This window comes from Bombus terrestris, chromosome 9 (assembly GCF_910591885.1).
Source record: "Bombus terrestris chromosome 9, iyBomTerr1.2, whole genome shotgun sequence".
Taxonomy (NCBI): domain Eukaryota; kingdom Metazoa; phylum Arthropoda; class Insecta; order Hymenoptera; family Apidae; genus Bombus; species Bombus terrestris.
In genome coordinates, this window is record NC_063277.1 from 17,082,350 (window position 1) to 17,103,685 (window position 21,336).

The following is a 21,336-nucleotide window of genomic DNA, read 5'->3' on the forward strand; positions in this document are numbered from 1 at the left end:
TTATTTATAAAAAGTGAAAATATTTGTGGCATATTTTACATAAATTTTCTACTCGTTTCTTTTAAATTTATATAAATGATTTATTGAAATTCTATTTTACATTTGTAATATGTATATATGTTAATAGAAATATGTTTTTTTTAGGATTTTAATAAAATTTATCTTTTGTTTCACATGTATCGCAATGAAATCGGGTATCCAATGTGTAGCGCCACCTTTGAGTAGGTTGCGAACTACGCTATTAGTCAAAACAATCGTCGAATTCAGGATCTATTTTTAGGCGGCACTCACTAAGCTACGGTACTTTACTAATTTTCGTGTGCATCGAAAAAAGGGACAGACGCTTGCAGTGTTTCGTGTAATTGTCTTTCGATTTCGGAAAGGTTCAACGACCTCACGGTAATTGTGACAAGAGATCGACCGGCCATGTTTATACCGTGGTGAATTTTGAGCCAGCGGCCCGTAATCTACAAAGTAATTTTCCACGTGTACTTGTTCGATACTCGTGTCGTCTACCGTACGTCCAGCACGGTGTCTAAGGCCTTTTCGAGATGGAGTCTAGCGAAAGGGGTGAGTAAATCCGCAATAGAAATAAAATCACGACAATATTGAGCCTCTGACACAAATCGCGACCTGGGGGCAATGGCAGTGTCAGGGTCGAAACGGAACTAGTTCAGTGACCGCATTCGCGGCATTTGACCGCGATATTACCGGAGAATTTCTTTTCGAATCTATCCCTTATTCATCTCTAACTCTCTATGAATACGGCATTTCTCTTTAGAATAGCCTTCCTGTGAAAATTCCTCTCGAGACCGAATCTATGTCACGCATCTCACTTTTGATCTTGACTGTACTCTCTCTTGGTTCAATTCTTACGCGTATCTCTTTTATAGATATTTATGAATATAGAAATGACATATAAGAAAGAAGCATTTTATATTACAGTGTAATTTATTTTTCTTTTAATCGTCTGTGTCATAAACGAGCGATTTGTTCGAATAGGTGTAACTTGTATTTCATATTTCTTTGACGTTTTACTCTGAGATAGTAAAGAAAGCTGATCGGTCAGACGGCTACGTTTTGTATTACGCAATAACATAACGGCGTGTCTCTAACCTAGATAATCTCTCGCGTATAGTGAATTGAAGCCAGGGTACCGCTTGACAGAGACACGTGAGAATTATTATCGCTTGACCGAGTCCGGCATCTGTTGCAATGTGGCGACACCTGTCGACCGTTCGTGCACGTCCTACCTCAAGCTAGTGCGAATTAACCCTCCCTGTGTTTGTTGCCGTTCAACCCTTTCGTTCTATAAAAGGCAGAGACGAAAGAAGCGATGTAGTAAAGTAAATAAAAGTGAATTCTTTTAGAAACTATTTTGTCATTTAATGAAAATCTATGTTGGGTTAATAACGTTGAAGAAAGTTATTGTGCTAAATAAATGAATATAGTTGAATTAAAAACTAATTGGAGGTTAAGTTTCAAGTAGCGCAAAGAAGCGAATATTCGAGTAATAATATTCAGTTGTTTTTTAATTTTTTTATTAGCAATCTATCGAGGCAATAACGTTAAACAGAATTAAGATGATAGGAAAAGCTATATTCTATTTTATATACAATGTTTATTGACAAAGGATGAGGTTAGAAGACGTTTAATAGCGCATAAGTATATTTAAATTGTGCAACTAATTATCTTGTATCATTTCGCAAAGATTTAATATACAATTTATCTTTTTCATCGAACTTTTTACAATCATGTGTCAGTGTTTCTTTTCCTATAAAACCATTTTTTGTATAGGTGTACAATTTATAAAACATAGTACGTAATTCGAATTTTCTATGAGTACGCTGTTTCGCGAAATTTCCAGAACCTTTCGGTCGCTACTAGAGGGCAGGCGTGCGCCATTGTTTTCCCTTTTATTTTTAATCCATTCTCTTTTCATCCTTTTTTCATTCTTCTATTAAGATCCTTCTCTTCTTTCTCTGTCAGACTCTTCCTTGTTATATAAGTCCAAGGACGAACTATGCGATTGTACTGTCTCTGTCCATTTTTGCATCTCTCTCCCTTCTTGTCGGTTTTTTCTGCTCTATCTCTCTTTCTCTCTCTCTCTCTCTCTCTCTCTCTCTCTCTCTCTCTCTCTATACCAGTAACGCCACCTTTTCCTTTCCTTTTCTAACCTGTTTTCTGTTGTCCCTCTTTCTCTTTTCCTCTTTATTCTTCCGGTGTGTTGCATTGTCGTTCTTTCTCTCTCCCTCCCAATATACGTACTTCTCTATTCATTGCTTCACTGTTGCTTTATTATATTGGCCTGTGCATGTTGTGCATCCCTCTCCTTCTTTCTCTCATTGTGCTTCGATTTGCATTATGATTGGATGCTGTTCTTTGTTAAAACCGGTGTACTATTAACACGCGTCCTCGGTTGAATAATTTATGAAAAACGTGCTACCCGCTTTTGAAAGAAAGATCATGCTTTTTGTTGTCGGATCTCTTCTGTCTAATTTTTCAATACTCATTTCAAGGTCAACCACATAGTTCTCGTAAACAGAGTATTATTCGAAATGAACTCGAATAGATTTAGACTATACATCCTAACCTTGAATTGCTTCAAGGTCATGACTGAGCAGAAGTTACGTAATCAAGGACTAATTGCAGAGATACTCAACCGAGCCTAAAACTTTGAACTCAATTATTTCTTCCCTTCCTCGTGCAACATTATATCGCATTTTTACTCAAATTTCATTTTATATGAATTTTTACGTAGTATGCGGTTAAGCTAGCTGAATTGTATTTCTATTGGAATTTTGATATATTTTTATGTATTAAGTCGTCTTTTCAAAAGTATCAAATCAGAAAGGGGTTAGCGTGTTTCGCTATTCGTGTACAAGTTTATTTTCGCACGTGCCGTGCGCAAACGGGATCGTTTACGGCCACGTCCAATATGTATTGTTCTAGGCTTGCGAGAAATTTGAAAAAGTTGTAGAACATTTAACAAAGTCTCTATTACGCTGTACGATCAGTTATTAGATCAAATACGTAAAGCTTTTCTAAGTAAAATGTTAAAAAATTTGCTTCGAGACGGGCAAAGTTTAATAATTCATCACAAATGGGGAAGTTTTAACGATTTAGAAATAAACGATCCTAGGTTAGTTACGTAGAGTTCGATTGAAAATGTATAACGTAATCTCGAAGAAAGAAAGTTTCCTTTCTAACAGAATTAAACGGATAAAGATAAGCACCTTCAAAGTTTTCATTCCGTGAACAAATTTTAAAATATATCGAAAGATTTTTTAAATTTAGAATATTTCTCTTAATTATTCCGCTAATAATTAATACATCATGAATTATTAACTAGGCGAAGCAGAAATAATGCGAATTGCGTAAGTAACTATATCGACGATAAATAGGATGCAAATGCGTGACGATCGTCGCGTTTCGTTACACTATCGTTCGCAACAATTGAATGGTATTGATTTGTAGCGTTCAACGCGAACTAGAAGGATGGATAATCGACGGCCTTGCGCGAGATTATACTCGTCCATCGGGTATCGTACGATTTCGCGTCCTCGGGGATGGGATTGCACGAACTGCCTCGTCAAAGGGAATTACACGTATGACGAATTAGGCGTAACTTTTCAAATCCATATTTTTTGCAATAATTTTATCTCTTCTCTTAAAAATTACGATTTTCTTTTTATTAATTTTCAAGAGTAAACTTCTCAGGAATACAAAAATAAGTTAAAATTAGTTTGTTTACCCGCGAGTGGCCTTCTTGGGTGTAGATATATTTTCCCTATCATTCGACTAACTCTTATATTTGAACCTCGTTGAATGAGTCAATTAGCAAGCTGCTCTAACATCTGCCACAAAGAATCGTTTTCCTTTGCTCCGACTGGCAGTTCGTGTACTGTATACTTATACTTATATCGGGTGTTTTTCAAAAATTCGCTTTTGAGTCTGATCGATTAAGTAAAAACTGATCGGTAGATGATCAGATGACTTATCGTCCATAAGTATTTGAACATTTGCTGCAATTCGATAAAAATGTCAATATTTTTGTTATCATTTCAAAGTCACGATTAAACGTTTCTCCATTACGAATTCTTTATCTTTTGTCATAGGTGAAATCAAATACTATTTAAATCGAATGAGGGAATATACCCGCGTCGCTAAAGTTGCACGTAGTTGGCACTTCATAAAGTCTATATAAACTTTTAGAATGTGGCTAGAAATACGTAAGCGTGTATTACCGATGTCTTCGTAGGATCAATTTTCATCCACCTCCGATTACTTGTGTTACTTCTTTACTGCACTTTACTTATGTTTATTTTATTCCCGACAACGTTGCAATTTACCAAATGCATCCCGAAAAAGGACGTTCCAAAAACTCGCGTCGAATTCAACTCTCGCCCGTCGCCGAGCATCGATGTCGAGCCAAACATGTAGCGTCAAGTTCGTCATGGTTTTGAAACACGATCTCTGAAGTTGTATCGAGTAGCTTAAACGAAGGCGTGGATTTCCGAAGCGCGAGTTTCGGCAGTTTATGGCGTAATTGGTGGCCGTTGCATTTAATTCCAAACGAACATTGGCCAACGCAAGGATCCGTTCTACGTTTTTATGCTAATTAACGAGATAGAATTTCATCGTGTGGGCGTAGGACATTCACGTTCGCCCGTTTAGATAGCTCGGTCGATCTCTCGCTTGTCGTATCGGGTCAGGACATCCTGCAGTTGCGACCCGTCCCCTGAAACGTGCAATTTCAGGGATTATTTCCACCAACGAACTCGTACAATCCACCAAATATCGTATATCGCAGGCAAATGGTAATTTCCGGTACCGTTTATGCGGGAAACACGAAACGAAATTGGTTACTGCGACGATATCCTGCGACGAAAAAGCTGGTTTGGGTTTGTGGTTCGTTCGATCTATCGCAATCGCACGAGACTACCGTGTTTCATGAAGTTCCCCTTTTAAAAAATCCGCCCCGTGCGTTAATTACTCACGTTAAATATATTTCTCGACTCTACCGCGGTCGAGTTTTCATACTCTAATGCGACGTTTGTTTCAACGAACAAAGGAACCTTCGACGTTTCCAGAGAAACTACAATGGAAAATTGAAGGAAGAGATTATGGGTACGAATAACGAGTGTATCTCGTACCGTACATATTTCTTCTGTTTTTCCGAGACTAGAGAAGCTTTTAGCAGCAGAAGAACACGACCGTGTCGAAAATGACTTAAAGAATACAGTAACTGTATTCTTTTTAGATTAAAGAGATTCCACTTGCAAGAGATACGTGGGTACTCGCGTACCTTTACACCTATAGTATAATATACCGTTTATAGAAAGATATCACCGTCGCGCGAAAATTTATCGTCGCTAAATGACCGAGCAATTAATAATTTTTCAAGCTTCTTATCTTAAACCGATCTCGTAAAAAAAGTTATTTCCCCTAGATGCATCGTTCTCGCAGCAAGTCAACGGTATTTTCCCCGAAAATCTAAATGCACGTTTGCTTCGAATTTAACCGAACAAGTCATCTTCCATTTTATTCCAAGCGCATAGCCAACGTTCGATCGTTAACAACGACTAAAAAGCCTTAAGATTTTTGACCCGACCTGTTTGCTCTTCGATATAGTCGATAAGATTGTCCCGCGAGCAACTCGCATATGTAAATAGCGATATGTAGCTCGTGATCGAAGAAGAAAGGAAAAAGAAGAAAAAAGAAGGAGCGCGAAGGAAAAGATATAAAAAAGCAAGTTACTCGTCGTATCTGGCTGTTTAACAAATTTCTCGAGATCGAAGCGCGGTTTCAACGGGAGAAAATAATCGTCCCCCGGATAGATCGTGTCATCGTCTGTCAAGTCTGCATTGCTCGTTTCTCCTGGATTATCCGCTTTGCGCGTTTTCGATAAATATGCACGAGTTTGTCTCTCTGTCGCGGTTCGTTCGCGGCAAATATAAATAGACGGCTACGAAGAGTTTATTGATCGCGATGCATCCAAGGTTTTGCAACGGCGGAGCGCGATTATGTAAGCAGCACGTGCAATTATTGCGTTGCGTCGCGGTTCAGACGTTTGCCCTACGGCCAAGTGCCCGTTTCCGATAGGGTGACGTTGCTTCGACGCGGAACGCTACTCTTCTTTTCCATCCGTTTTTTCAAGTTGCGCAGAAGACAGAGACGCGGAGAGGGAAAGAGTTAAATCGTTTGTGGAAATTTTTAGACCAGTTATGATTCGTTATCGCGCAATTTTATGGGATTCTTACGCTGGGATTTTGCAGACGATCTTATCTTTATGTCGAAAGAGTTCGTAAATTTTTTTTAAGAAGAGGGATAATTTGGTTATTTGTCGTTCTTATGGAATTTTTCTCGAATCTTTTGTGCGAGGTTTTTGAAGATTCGAAGGTTTCGAAGGTTTGTCGCTTTCGATAGGAAAGAACCTGGTCGATCTTTTCAACGAAAGGAACAACATGGTTGCTTCTCGCTGTGTGGAATTTTATGAAATTTCTGTGCTACATAGCTAAATTACATACATTTCTGTATTACATAGCAGTTTACATTGTACGAATCCTGCATGCGTGTAAAAATGATTTATTGTTATATAGTAGATAGTAGACGCATAGCTGATAACGCAAATCCGAGATTAGAAATGAACGTGTCAAGGTGTCCGAATTAATTGATTACGGTCGGTTTAGTATTTTCTGTCGATACGAAATTAATCGGAGAGGATGGAAAACGAAGAAAAAGGGTGAATTAATAACGAGGTAAGGTAACGAGGTGGTTTATTGCCTTTTTGGTCGAAGGTTAAATATCATCGACAAGGCTGTCATCTTTTTAGGCTTTTTATCTTCTTATTTCAGATATCAACCTTCGATGCACGTTTTTATAATTAGGACAAGTGGGTTCCTCGCTCGAGTAAAGCAGTTTTACTGGGCGTAATTGGAGATCGCACGATAAAACTGATAAAAGACACTGGTTAAACAGATTACTTTCTCCGATATTGTCAGCCTGATTTTCAAAAAGGTTGATTTCGCAACGATACATCCGTTCCTTTCTAATGGGATCGAACAAGAAGGGATGAAGAAAAAAGTCAAACAAAAGACAGAGTCGTAGGACAGTATCTTTTTAAAATGGAGTTTAACGTCAAATTCAAAGTTATTAATTGTACGAGGTATAGGAGAATATATATAATTTATATCAAATATATATATAAATTTATCGAGTGATTTACTTTGGTTTCCTCGATATAGCCGTTAGTTTCCTTCCAAATTATTTTTCAGAAGGAGTTTTAATTCGTACAGTTCGCGTCGTTAAGATCAGACGATGCCATCGTTACAGTAACAAGCTGCATTTTCCGCGTCGCAGTGTAATTTTATTATTACGATAATTATTATAATTGATTTCTTCCTGAATAATTGAAATCGCATGCTGCAGAAGAAAAATGTTCCTTAATTGGCAAAACATTCAAATTATCAATGTAAATACGTAATATATAATGTAGTTCTTTACCACATAATAAGAAATTAATTTACGTAAGTATATTAACCGTATATTGCATTGCTCTTATTCGTTATTTATTTACGATTATTCGAATACATCTACCAAGTAACTTTCAGCGTTCATAAGAAAATTGCCTACGATTACGGTCGACTATAGTCGCAGGATCTTTTTTACTTTTTTCGCTTTCGAGAATTCAAGGTTACTTTCGGAATCAATTTCCAGCAGTTAGATACGATATTTCGACAAAAAGAGACGATAATCTTCAAGGTGAATTAAAGGGCGCGGAAAAAAAACGCGGCCTTCCGACCGTCCTCGCGTACAGCTTTTCAGATTTCAATGAAATTATCTTTTTACTTGCACGTTACGTCATCGTTGTAATTTTTATCGGGTTGCATGGCCGACTGGTATCGCTTTTGCGCTCCTCGTTTCTTGTTCGTGTCTCGAGCGAGAACATGACCCGTCTGATCATTAAAAGTCACCGGAACTAATGATCATCGCGACGTTTCTTGAGAGGATTCGTTTGAAAAACACCAAAGATGTAAATACGATTTGTAATATAAATCAATGCGCGAATACATTTGCCACGGAGCAATTTAAACATTGGAATCGGAAAACCAGATTTTTTAACGACTATCCGAGAGAAAGATATGAATTGAAAGGTAGACTGTCGTCGGAACGAGGTTGCTTATATAATTTATACTTCAGGAATTTCTTTTTGGTAAATTGTATATTCTACTTTTGAAATATCGCTTTTGTTAACGTTTCGCCGTTAAAAACGTACGGTTAAAACGTGCTTGCATTTCTGCGCGATTGCTTTCACCGAATTTCTTTGTCGCGATTGCATCGATTCTCGTGCATGACCAGCGCAACGTCTCGATACGTGCGTCATATCGAGAAGAAAAAAAAAAAAAAAAGAAAAAAAAGCAAAGCAACGAGATATTGCAAAGTATGTTCAAAGTACGATAAAGGCACGATGTGTTACGCTTCGTTTCGATGATAAGACGTTGCTTCGCGACGTAATTATTTTCAGCGGAAATTTTTTATCCCAACGTTTCTCTCTCTCTCTCCCTCTCTCTCTGTTCTCCACTTTTTTTTTTCATTTTTCTCCATCGATATTGCTCGATGACAGAGCAACCGCGAGGTTTACTTGCCGATGAGAACAATCGAATTGGTTGAACGTCGAATCGTTGGCGGGAATTTTTGTCTTCGTTAAAGTTGCCGCGTTCCTCGGATTACCTTTTATCTAATCTCGTCTTTTTATCGCAGCAATTTTCTTCGCTCTCGAGCAGACACGTAAGGATTCGATTCGAACAAATAAGAGGAAGGAGACAAAGTACTTTACAGACAGCGATACAATAATTTCGCGTGGAACGCCAATTTGCGAGTGCCATCGTTAAAGCGTTAATTCAAGCAGAATCAACGACAAAACGATGATTTCCTTCGTTTCGTCGAGGAAAAGATCGTTTATTTACGATTCAGTCGGAACGTGTTATTCGACGCGATCGAAAGTGGCGGTCGTATTCGCGATAAAACGAGAGGGAACGGCTCTCCACAGCGGTGCCAGGCTTTACGTAACACGGCTAGACCAGGGTCGTCGTCGTTGTTAGTCGCGGTGCTGAAGCTCGGTGCACGCCGTGAGGAAAACACGTGGAGTGTGACTGACTCGTTCAAGTTTCCTTCCTTTTCTATCGCGATCTCTATTTATATTTCCGCAAGGCTGCGAGCACGCCATCAGGTGCGCGTTCGTCGATCGCGTGAATTGCAAAAAGATTCATCGCTTTGATTTAGACTCGGGTTAACGGTGTATATACGTTTTACAGCGAATACGTCAGGAGAATGAAACGTGTATACGGTATGATCCGCTGCAACCCAACAGACACCAGGTCCACGTCATACGATACTAAAGATTAAAACAACAAATCTTTCCTTCTTTCAACGAAATACGATACAGCTCCGTCTATTCGAACTTTTCGGAGGATCAACAGTTCGTATCATCGGGTCGCTCGGAAAGTCCCGATTTATTTACGTTTCGATACCATGTTTTAGGTAGCCCGAAAAGTTTCTTCCGTTTTATAAGGAAATAATGGATGTACAATATTTTTCGTTTTATATTATTTTATCGAATTACGTATGGTCCATTTTGCTCTATCAAAATAAAGATCGCAACGTTCGACGGATTAGGTTTCACGTTTGTATAAAGATGCATCTTTGTAAAAGACGGGTCTGTAAAAGAAAGACACTTTTCGGATAACCTGATACATTTATCGAATTATATAGGTGTGATTTTTTATTCCAGTTTCTGCGTCCTCCACGCGACTCGAATATCCCATCCTTCCAGTACTTTTCAGCTGTTTCGGCGAGAAACTTTTCAATGTGATTTTTTACGTCGCCCAAATTCCTTCGAAATTGGAACGAACTTTCCCACCGATCCCATACGATGCGAATCTCAATGCGAAACTCCAACCTTCCTTTTCCCCTATCGTATTGTCCTGCATTCTTCAAGCACGAGGATCAAGAATCGTTGTAAAGGGATTTACTGGAAGACAGATAAGCGGGGAATCGCGAATCGTTGGCGGTGGTCGGTCGCGTCAGGCCATCGATCGCGTCTGCTCCAGGGTGGCGGGACGGTCCGGCGCCGGGGTTGGCGTCGTTATGGTGGGGAAAGTGCACTCGGTGTGCACGAGCAGACCCTATATGCAATTGGCTGGAAAGCGCATCGCTGGAGGGGATGCTGTCGCGTAAAAGAGAGACCGGGCGAAAGGGAGAACGAGAGGTGTGCGAGAAAAGAGAGGGGTCACGGAAGGGGAAGGCAAGTGCACACACAAAGTAGACATATAGGTCAATGTCGGGACACTCCCGTGCACTGTTTAGCACGACTCACCTACTGACCTACTTGCCTCCTCCTTTTGCGTACTCTGACCAGCTCCTCTCCTAGGTTCCCGGTCTCTCGCGGTTCCAGACGTCGAGACACAGGTGTTATACAGGGTGTGGTCGACATTTTTCTGCAAACCTATAGACGAACGATCGATTACGCGTACGTACGTCAAGTCAGGATTGGAATTTTAAATAAGAAAAAAATAGGGAAATATTACTCTTACGCGATTGAGATTATTAATACGATCGGAAAGCTACTAACGAGACGTTTCACACGATCGCGTGTAAAAAAATTTTTTCAAAGAGTAGCGTGACGATCGGATCGAGATCGAAGGATCGTTGGGAGAAAAACTGACGCGATTACCTGGAACTCGTTAGTCGAAGAAATCGACGAAGGTAAACGCGGTTACTCTCGCCAACACGACATCGTCGGCTTTCCGACACACTTCGTAACGAGCTGTGTAACGACCAATTAAAAATCATGAATGTTTACGAACCGACGTGATTAAAGCATCTGATTCACCTGCGACGAATAGCCAAGAGAATTATCTTGCTTGCAAATTTTAATTTCTTTTTTTTTAATTTTTCTTTTAATATTTAGAAAGTCGAGCAGTTCCTTACCCGCGATTTGCCAAAAATTAACATTCCTTATTTTCCTGCAACTGTTACAAATAGTTTCGACAAAACTAACGTTCGTTGTATATTTTACGCCGTAATATTACACGAATACAAAATTCTATCTGATTAATCGTTCATCTGATAATCTGGGTCAATTATCACGAAGCCAGCGATATTACAGGATAACGAATTTCACTCTAATTACTATGGTTGTCGTGGTATGTTTAATCCACGCGTGTTCGCTGTACATAATTTATTTTTTAAAAGAGATCGCCGTTGAAAAAATACGCGCTGAAGAAGGAATAACGGGAATTATCTCCATTACACGTGTCGGGTACGAGCTCCTTCATAATCCTGACTCATTTGGTTGACCTATATCCGCTTTCAACGGCGAGCGCCGCTTTTATTGTCCTCGTCTTTCCAGACCCACGTATCGTTCTTCTATTTACGCGTTTTCCTCGACAGCCCGCGAAACGATAACGCGTTCTATCGGTCTGTTCTTTTCTTTTCGAAATATCAGCTGCAAGACGAGTAATCGGAAGATGTGCAATTGTAACGCCTGATCTAAACCGAAATGAGACTACGCTCCAGTCGGAAATCTCTGCCAGCCAACTTTGCCGTGTATATATCTCGTAATAGATTATAGACAGATAGTTTTACTATTAAATTTAGCTTCCATTTCGATGAAAGGATTTCAACCGTCATTTCCCACCGTTCTATTCTCTTTTCACGAACACGTTGCACGTGTTTCCACGGGAAATCCGCACTTGACCCAATTTCAGCTCGTTCGATAGCCGATGGTCCCGCGAAGTTTCCACGGTAGGTGCTCGGGGGAGGAAAGGATAGACGCACGAATCGTGTTTCAGCGTGAAATTGCAACGGGAACCTTGACATTCCCGTGAGATCGGCAAATGGAAGCTCGTCACGTAAAACGCGTTTCCACGGGGACTATGTATCGGGAAACCACCGACGAAGCTCTCTCCAGAAGCATCCGTAAAGTTTCCCGTTGCTGAACGAGCGCGGTTTCGGTTGGTTGCCACGAGTTGCTCCGGATGTAACAAGTTGGAGGGACCGTTACGAAGATTTCGTTGTTCGTCGGGATTACCGCCGATTGCTCGAGAGAATAATTTCTTTGATCGATCGAGTCTTTGATCGTTTATATACTTAAAAAAAAAAAAAAAAAAAAAAATCTTGATGTCTTCCAAGACGAACGACTAATGAACCGATAAAAATTATTAGCACATTGTCCTTCGATAGTGAAGTAGTAGAGAATGGTCTCATCAGTCGTTAATTTATATTCGTATAATTTTGTAATCGATAATATACGATGAGACTGTTGGAATGGATAATATATTTATGTAAAAGAATATTTATGTATTTTATGTAAAGTCGCCACTAACAAATTATCTCATTTTTTGTTGCAGGTGAGTTGCGACTTTCTTGTTCGAATAGAATAGCGATGCTTCGTTACGTAAGTAAGTTATTAACGAAATATGAACGAAATATGCGAATTTAGGTCAAACGAAACAGGACGATAACGTGCATTAATCGGTAATTTAATAATACCTGTTCATTTTCTACGTCCACTATCTTATGTTTCTTGTATGATATGTCATAGAATTTGTTTAAGAAACCACAGCCTTAGGATTAATAATCCACAAGTTTTTACACATTAAACTCGTTGTTTTTTTTTTAAACTTTCTTAACTATCTACGCCATAGAAGAGTACGTCACCACGCACTCGATAAAGAACGACGAAACAAAGGTATTCTAACGCGAATAGATCAACACTGTCCGGTGAATGGGCTCGAAAGGCGTCGTTCTATTTTTTTATACTCTCTCGTCACACTTGCTCGACGTAAGAACAAACAATAATTCACTTTCCGTTAAGCACTTTCCTCGGTTGATTGGCTTACGAGAGAGTGCTACCTTAATGCGGTTATCCTTAACTTGGTCAAGGTTTATCTCACGGTCCGAAGGGAGCGTACAAGCTGATATAAAATACAAAAATAAAAGAAGAAACGGAAGACGAAGGAGAAACGATCAAGCTCCTTTAACTGTTTCTTGCAACGAGCACCGTTAACGACCGCCGTGTCGTTCTTTCACGATACGATCCAAGTATCGATCCAACGAGTGCATCGTTAAAGAAGATTAATTCGTAAAATTTACGATATCGTATACGTATAAACGATACTTGTCACGAACCAGAATAAACTAGATATTTCTAACGGAATACTATTAACGTACTATTCTCTTTTTCCTACGCAACCACTTTTTCTGATTCTGATCCTGATTCTGTCATATAGCTCGGAATCTTTAACGAACTGAACCGTATTTCTTAAATGTTCCTTGGATGTTGACGCTGTGCTAGATTCGATGCCATCTTTTCGTCTCTGTTGTTCAAATTTTGTACATTCGTATCGTTCGCGGTGACTTGTTAGCAGCTGATTTTCGTACATGGTCGGTCTGTTTTGCCGATGACGTAGTCCTGGATGATTTCAGCGTGGCCGGTTCGTAATCGGGACAATAAGAGGATTTATCTTTCTTGTCTATAGATTTTCCATGTATTGGCAGGTAGAAGTCCCGAGTTATGTTATGGATGTAGGTTCTTTTATCGCCTGTTTTCCTTTTTCTTCTTCTTGCGTGATTGATGAGATCCTAGCGAAGAATTTGAATCGGAGATTCGGTAGACGATGATGTAGTTTCGGCGATTTCGTTTTTTTCTTCTATCTTTCGATAATTGCGCGTCTTTGAGTTGATTTTGATGGGGCTTTAATTGCACTTATGGAGCTCGAGTATACGGCTACATTATGCATGTCGTTTGTATAGCGTAGTTCAGTATGCAAGTTTCATGGTGTCCAAGAGTGCGTTTATCTCAGCTGAGACAACTGACATGGATGTGTCTTGATCCTCTGATCCTCTGTCTGATTCTCGGGCGTGATAGCGATTTCTGAGTTTCTTTTCGACGCATCTGTGTGGATCTTTTTGTACCTTGGATATTTCTTGTTCAGTTTCAAGAACTTTGTTCCATGTTCCTGCTTGTTTGTTCATTTTTTGGCTCGGTCGTCCAAGTCCGCGTTGAATCGAAGAATCTTCGTCGTCCATTTTCCGTGCATGCTTAGAGCGAGGTATTTATTTTATTCGATCTTTACGAAAGTGTCCATCGCCGAAGAATGTATAATATCGCGTATAATAATAAATAAAATTATTACCGGTGTCCTCGCACCAGGATACCACGTTATCCGACAATCTTCGCAAAGATATATAATCGATGTAAAATATCCAGCGCCAAAGGAAGTCGACTGGCAAGATTTATAATGCAACGTCTATCCCATGTCTGTCTGAAAACAGGTGTAGATCTGTCTACTTCAAACGGAATACAAACATGACAGCGAAAAGCAACAGCGATGCAAGAAGACGCGCAGAGAGCATCCGTCACACAGGCAACACGCTAAATCGGCCATAACTCAACAGGAATTGACTCGAGAACGCTTTTATTGACGCTTCCTCGTTCGCTTTGATAAGCGTCCTGACATACCAGACGCTCTTTTCTGTTTCACACGTCGCGTCCCGTCGCTTCTCTTCCGGTGTCCCAAGAATCGGCCGGCGTGTTGTCGTTGTTCTTCCGCGAATTTACAACATTTGGATCGCTTTCAAACGTATCGGGTGAACGAACTATTTATACTATCGTCTATGAACGGACAGTTCATCCCTGTCGGCAGAGAAAAGAGGAGAATTTTAGGATCGTTGTTGATTCCTCCGTCGCAATGCGGTGGTCACGTAAGTTGTCCTTGACTGTTCTCTCTCCGTCTTTCTGGCAACTTGCTTCGGTGAATCCCTTCCACCCATACCTGATTGGTCATCCTTCCTCTCGTTCCCTGTCAACGAGCATTATTTATAGCGGGATGTAAGTGCATATGCAATCGTCACGGTGTGACCGATCCAGTGCACCCAAGACCAAACGCGTCGACTGTTTTGATGGATCGCTTTGAATGCATCACGCCTTTGGACCGGCTGCTGAAGTTCATAGGCGTCCAAGCGACTGGCTGAGTTCCGAGAATTCTTCGTATAAAATGAAGAAAGTGGTAACGTGGATTATTATCGGGAATTTTTTGAGAATGGTTTAACACATGGAATTTTAAACGTGGATGGTTATTTACGAGAATCTTTTTATTTCAAGAAACGTAATACACGATACGAATTTACGATGTAGTTTCTTAGATTTTGAATATTCTATAGAATAAGAAACGTATATGTGAATCGTAATTTCAAAGAAACAATTCATCTCTGCAGTCTATGTAGTATAATCGGAGGTTCATCGTGACGTAACATATATCGACTACATAAATATCACTCGTAATGAATCTAATTTACTTTCAAAAATTGTCAGTATAAAATATGCAAAATAATTTCTTAAGACTCGTGACGCTCAGCTGGTTAATTATTCGAATCGTATTGATTTTCGATAGGAGTTTCAATTTTGCTATTCCAATTGTTAATTTCAGAATAGGTGAAATCACGCGAAGCTTCCAAAGTACAATTGTATGTATGTATGCTCCATTATATTTTTGCCTTGGTACGTAGAATTTAACTGTGGAATCCTATCTTCAAACGGCTCGATTGTATAACACGTAGCATGGTTTACACTTTTCTGTACTTTAGATTCTCTATTGGTATTCGCGTTACAAACTTTCTTGAACATCGAACGAGGAATCCCAAGGCGATTTCTATCGATTACCTATCCTATTTACATTGACGCACTTTCTTAATTGATTTTCTTCGACACTTCTTATTATCTATCCATTGAAAGTCAGATTATTCGAACGAGCTAAAATATCTATATTCCTGCACTTGCACGGTACTCTTTGGCGACACACAGCGAATTTACAATGGCCAATTACCTCGACTGTTAACCGGTCCCGATCGTGACGTATTCGAGGCGTGTTCGAGCGTCAAACTTTTCGAACGTTCTCTCGGCATCCCCTTGGTGATTTTTTCGGGGGACGCGTGTCCACTCCTGAACGGGGATGTGTTTTTTTTTCTCCTAAGAAAACGACATCCAACGGCGTTAGCTCGTCGCTTATTAGGTTTCAAGGAACGATTAACCCCGAAAAATTGCGAGCTTTCATGGGTGAACAATGCCCGGGCTGATTGGTACTCGCTTTAGAATTAGAACCCGAATTTTGCATTGTGCAACCGGACCAACAGCGAAACAGCTGCACCGCCGTTGCTTTCTTCTGGCTTGCATCGAACCGACACTCCTTTTTTTACTTCTTTCTTTCTTTCTTTCTTTTTTTTTCGATTCTTTTTTTCTCTTCCTCCTTCCTCGCCTCGCTTCAACTTCCTCCGCATTCGAGTTACGCTTCCGTCGTATCTTAATCGAATGGACGTTAGTATTGTGTCTTTTTTAACTTGTCCGTTTGCGACGTTTGATGGAGATGAGATTGCTCAGGTGCAACTCATCGATGACATTGCGCTTTTGCCTTTTTACATTCGCACTGTTCACGTATCATGTTGCAGAGGAGGAAAATCTTGTTTCCTTTATATTTTGTTCGGATGCAAATTTAATAAATCGCGATTCGTCATTGACATGCAGTTTTTTGCGTTATATCGCTGTAAGGTTAATATGCCGTATTTTAAGACAAGAAGGTTCATGGTTTTTATATCTTAATAGGATGTAAGTTGAGTTGGCGATATCAATGACACCGATTAAACTCATAAGAACTATAGTTTCTGAATATTTAATAATGCAATGGCTTACGAATATTGTTGTAAAATGAAATCTAGATTATAGTTATGTAGAAATGCCTTTTTTTATTAAAATTCCTTCGGATAAAAGAATTTGATTTCAGACGAAAGGAATTAATTTCGTCGATTTTTCTCGCGCGTTCTGCAACCTTTCTAAGGTCCAAAAGACCATACAACATCCCTGACGATCGAACGAGGGAGAAACCAGTTTCGACGAAGAATGTAAACGGAATATCCTCGAGTCCTGTTAACCTTTCCTCGTCCTACTCACCTGTTCGTAAAAACAAGCAAGGATACTTTTGCTCCGTTCTTTACCGGTGTCAAAGTACTTCGTTCTATCGGTGTTACTTACAAAAAATTACCTCTTCTCTAGGAATTGAGATAAACAATTTTGAAACTTAACTCCTTTACGATATCATAAACCAATTGCATATTTTTTAATTAGCCAAATAATTTTCCATTGCACTTTCGAATAAGAGTATATTAATCTTGTTAATTCTGCTTCTACGTGTAGTACACCAACGACTAAAAAGATTTCGCGCGAATCGTTAAGACGTACCATAAAGAAGGCTGTCGTGTTATTAAAGTTAACGACCTCCGTTTTATTAAAAGAACCGTTCTTTGAAACAGTATCTCATCGATTCCAGGCGGAGCAATCGTAAACAACTTTTAAAGCGCAAAAAGCCGAAGAAACCGCTCGCGAAGCTAGCGTACGCTGCGAGCGGGTGTTGCACAACCGCGATGGACGCACGAAACGCGCCATAAAACTGCGAAGTCGCAGAACGCAACGGGACAAGGCTGAGGCAGCGCGCGCGCTGAGATTCGTTTCCTCGATCCTCCGTGGCGAGCACGTAATAAACTTTAAAGCTGGCAAGACGACTCAAATGCATCCGCGGAGAGTGTGCACGAATCCCGCGATAGCGAGTAGGTGGCTAACCTTGACGACCACTTATGCGATCGACGCTCGCGTTCGCGCGTGCACGCACGCACACACACCGACACATAGTCGAGCACGCACGAGTTGCAGCAGCGAACGCAGACACGCGACACAACTCCTATGAACGCGATAGTCAGCCGTGCGCGCACTCACACACACGCGGCTGATTATCGTGCGTCTATATAGAGTGTCGGTTAGCTGGCATATGGGCCAAACGGTTTCGAAAAGAGTGAAAAGGAAAAAAGATAGAAAGAAAAAGAAAAGGGGAAGTAGCGGAGAACTTCCTCAAAGAGCGAGTTTGATTGCTGCGAGGACAACGAAACGGGTGTGTCTAGTATGTTGCGGTGAATCAAGGAGGTATCGGAGCAGGTGCGGCGGATCGTTCGTGGACATGTTCCGTTCCACGAAAGGCCGCTGCAAGGATGGTTCTTTCCGTGCATTACGCTGTTAACAAAGAAAGCGGAGGCTGCCAGGATGAACAAGTTCAGAGTTAAAAGCGAGACGATTAACCTCTTGTCGTGTAATATCGCGCTATGCGCTATGACGTGATTTTCGTTCCAAACGCAAATTCCGTATTCCGAAGAAAATTTATCCGCCATTCTTTAACAAGGATTACCAATATTGATCGCGTATGAAAAATATATTACAGCAGCGAATAAGTAAAAATAGTCGGAACGATGTCTATCGATAGACGAACGTCGATGTTTAGCGTGAAACTGGTACTGGATCGTTTGTATCGTCGGTCACGTATCTGCACGATTGGTCTGCGCGGCGCTATTGGCATGTCGCGAACGAGCTTTATCGACTCGCGATACAGAAAAGGGAAACGATCGTTCGCGACACTCGGCTTTATCTTCGTCAGCAATCTGGCCGCGTTGTTGATTTATACCTGGTATCGAGCGTGTCTGCGTCGCTGGAGAACCGGCTGATCGTTAATTATAATCGTTTCGGCGCGATTCTTCGGTATTTCGTACGTTCCGATTCGCGCTCGTTCCGCCGTCGCGCGGCTAAGAATAGCTTCTCGCGGCTCGGCAACTCCTTTCGTCGCGGCGCGTTTTAAACACGCCTTTACGAAAACGCGCGTATCTGATGCAGCATCTCGGTCGGGCATTCGTTACGAGCGTAGCGTAAATCTTCGTTAAAGGTACCTAGCTGCTGCTTATTTCCCTTATCAGATTCGTTGTTACATGTTCGGTGCCGAAGGTGTATATTTCGGTCACCTGGTAGAAATCCCCATGCAAGGCTCGCCGTCGCGCACGCTCGACATTGCGAACCGCTCCCTTCCCCTTCGCTTTCGACGATTTCCCTCACTACCGTGCCATTGGGCGAGCCAGCTCGCGACGGTAGAGGGGGACGAAGAGGGGAGGTCGATTCTCCCGTTTCGGCCGTGCACTAGAACTTGACTCCTAAGCTCGACAGTGACGGCGCAAGCTCTATCTGCGTTTCTCCGTCCCTCTTCATTTCCTTTCTGCTCTTATTCGCATACGTCGTTTCTTCCTATCTCCCTCGTTCTAATATCTCCTCCTTTCCCCTACCACGCTCGCATCGCACCAAACTCGCTCGAAGACCTCGAGCGGTAAGGTTACATTTCTATCGTCAAGTATTACACGTTTTTATCGATTATGGATAGCCGTATATCGTCGCACTGGCTATGTTTTCCTCGTATTCGCGTTACGTAGATCGAGCCGATAGAATGGAAAGTTCGGATTTCGCTTTCACACGCGGTTTTTATTTTACGAGCCGACGAATCGGGCTGTGACCTACTTCGCGCGATCGTCGATAGGCTAATCGAGAATGTTCCACGAAGAAAAAATTTCAACGGTACAATTACGATTACTCGTTGAAATATATGAAAAACGTAGGTGTTCGATCGATGATCGAAAATCGCTTGTCGTACCGTGCTCGACATTTTCCTACGAAGAAAAGTGCAAGTAGAGACGGAACGTTACTTGTCAGACGGGACTCGCTTGCACTCCTTCCTTCTTCAGCGTTTTCCCCTTCCCGCCCCTCTACGCGGTCCGCTGCCACCTTTTCGTCCTCCATCGCCTTCTCCTCGTCCTTCACCTCCTCTCGATCCTCTATTGTCCCTCTCTTGCTCCTCCCGTGGCTCTCCCTCCTCCTGCACCCTTCCTCCGTCCTCCCTGCCCCCACCCCGCCGCCCTACCGGCTGCACGCTCACATGCAACGAGCGAGACCGGCCGGCTGGCACTCAGTTGCCTTTAGCGCCGTGCATCTCCGAGTCAGTTAGTCAGTCAGTCAGTCAGTCATTGAGTCAGTTAGTCGGTGAGTCGGGTCGACGATACACGCGCGACGGAGGTATCGTCTCTGCTTTGAACTACTTACACTCTCTTTTCGCCCGTAACGTTCTTCCCCTCCCCTTCTCCCTTTCTCCCTTTCTCGTTGTGTTCTTTGTCGTTCTATCTTGCGAAATTTATTCGCGTCGCGGGTCATTCGGTCGTGTCGTGTGTTGCTGGCCGCGTGCTTCTCTATTCGCGGCACGTGTGTAACGCTCTAGACGCGGTGGAATATGTGCGCCCGTAGCCCTCGTCGCGTGCGCTGCTTACGTCTCGTCAGACCGAACCAACTTGCTCGTTTCTAGGAAGTTGGAAACGCGTATCGCGACACGTGCGTAAGTACGATATCGAACGAACAAACAAATCGAACTCCAGTGCGTTAGGAAATTTCCACGTCAACTGTACGAGGTGCAATAACTGTGTTCGTATGTCTCGTCGAGGATCGGTCATAGGGAATGCGTAGTACGTAGTCGCGTTTGTGAAGCGCGCTCGTATTTTCGTCGTCGTCTCTCCGACAGAGCGGTGCAACAGTGATCTGTGAACGGTATTCCGTTCACGCGCGCTACAGCGAAAGGATTGCTTTTGGAATCCCGAATGTTGGAAGGATCATCGTCGTGTCCTCCTTTGCCCAGTGGGAAACATTCGACTGTGCGTCTATATGCAAACGAGTGCAACAGTGAAGTTCAATGTCAGAAATTCGCATACTTGTTTTCTCCTTTTTTCTTCTCGGTACGCGTTGCATATTAACACCACTATACCACGCTCCTATATCTCGCTACATTTTCCTAAAGTTCATACAGGTCGATTATCAAACGAATCTTAGTAAAAAGAGAATTTCTTTCGCGTATGACAATAATAATAAGGCAAATTTTTTACCTTTGGGATAGGTGCAAAATCTTTTTCTGTGGTTTCGTATTCGAAGATTTTTGTCAAAGTTCCAATGTTGTTCGAAAAGCGATCGAACGCGAAGTGTTTATCGCTGTCCCATTGTAGCGCGAGTATGTTTGTCGACATAAGTAGATAAGCGTCTCCGATCCTTCGTTGCGTTTATGGTGCATAAAAAGTGCACGGTGCTTCTAACGCGCAATTGCGACCCGTTGTGTTCTGCCTCTTGCGGTAACAATGCAACTCGACCTTCGTGGATTAGTAAAAAGGGAATGTCGTACCTGTTGTGCTTCTTCTTCGCGTACAGTTGCAGCTTCAAAACGTCGCGTCGATGAAACATCTTCGAAGCGATGCTTCGAGCGTGTACAGTTCCAGTTAATGCCCGATGAAATAAACTTCTGCCCGAATCCATTTATCCGAACTCGTATTATACGAACGAAAAATTATAGAAAATTAGATAAACGAAGTTTCATTTTATAATAC

At 41.5% G+C, this 21,336-nt stretch overlaps 1 protein-coding gene and 1 long non-coding RNA gene across 11 annotated transcripts in view; one reads left to right on the top strand and one right to left on the bottom strand.

Moving 5' to 3' along the window:
- Nucleotides 1-230: 230 nt before the first annotated feature.
- The window catches only part of LOC100651492 (retinoic acid receptor RXR-alpha-B), a 59,146-nt gene continuing 38,040 nt past the window's right edge, over nt 231-21,336 (top strand). For 2 of the 8 annotated variants that reach the window (XM_003397943.3, XM_012312256.2), the window contains exon 1: nt 19,824-19,990. Coding sequence is in view for 1 of the 8 variants with exons in the window: in XM_003397944.4 (XP_003397992.1) it covers nt 552-570 (19 nt within the window). In the remaining 7 variants the exon portion in view is untranslated. The other 6 variants (XM_003397944.4, XM_012312257.2, XM_012312251.3 and 3 more) reach the window with 6 other exon arrangements.
- Nucleotides 1,520-19,250, bottom strand: LOC125385677. Of its 3 annotated transcripts, XR_007225204.1 has the most exons (4): nt 17,090-19,250; nt 12,556-17,008; nt 10,379-10,507; nt 1,520-4,741 (listed from the first exon to the last, which is right to left on the bottom strand). It is a non-coding gene; the product is annotated as an uncharacterized LOC125385677 (long non-coding RNA). The 3 variants fall into 3 exon arrangements; XR_007225205.1 differs by having other exon boundaries at nt 10,387-10,507; nt 12,556-19,250; XR_007225203.1 differs by having other exon boundaries at nt 12,556-19,250.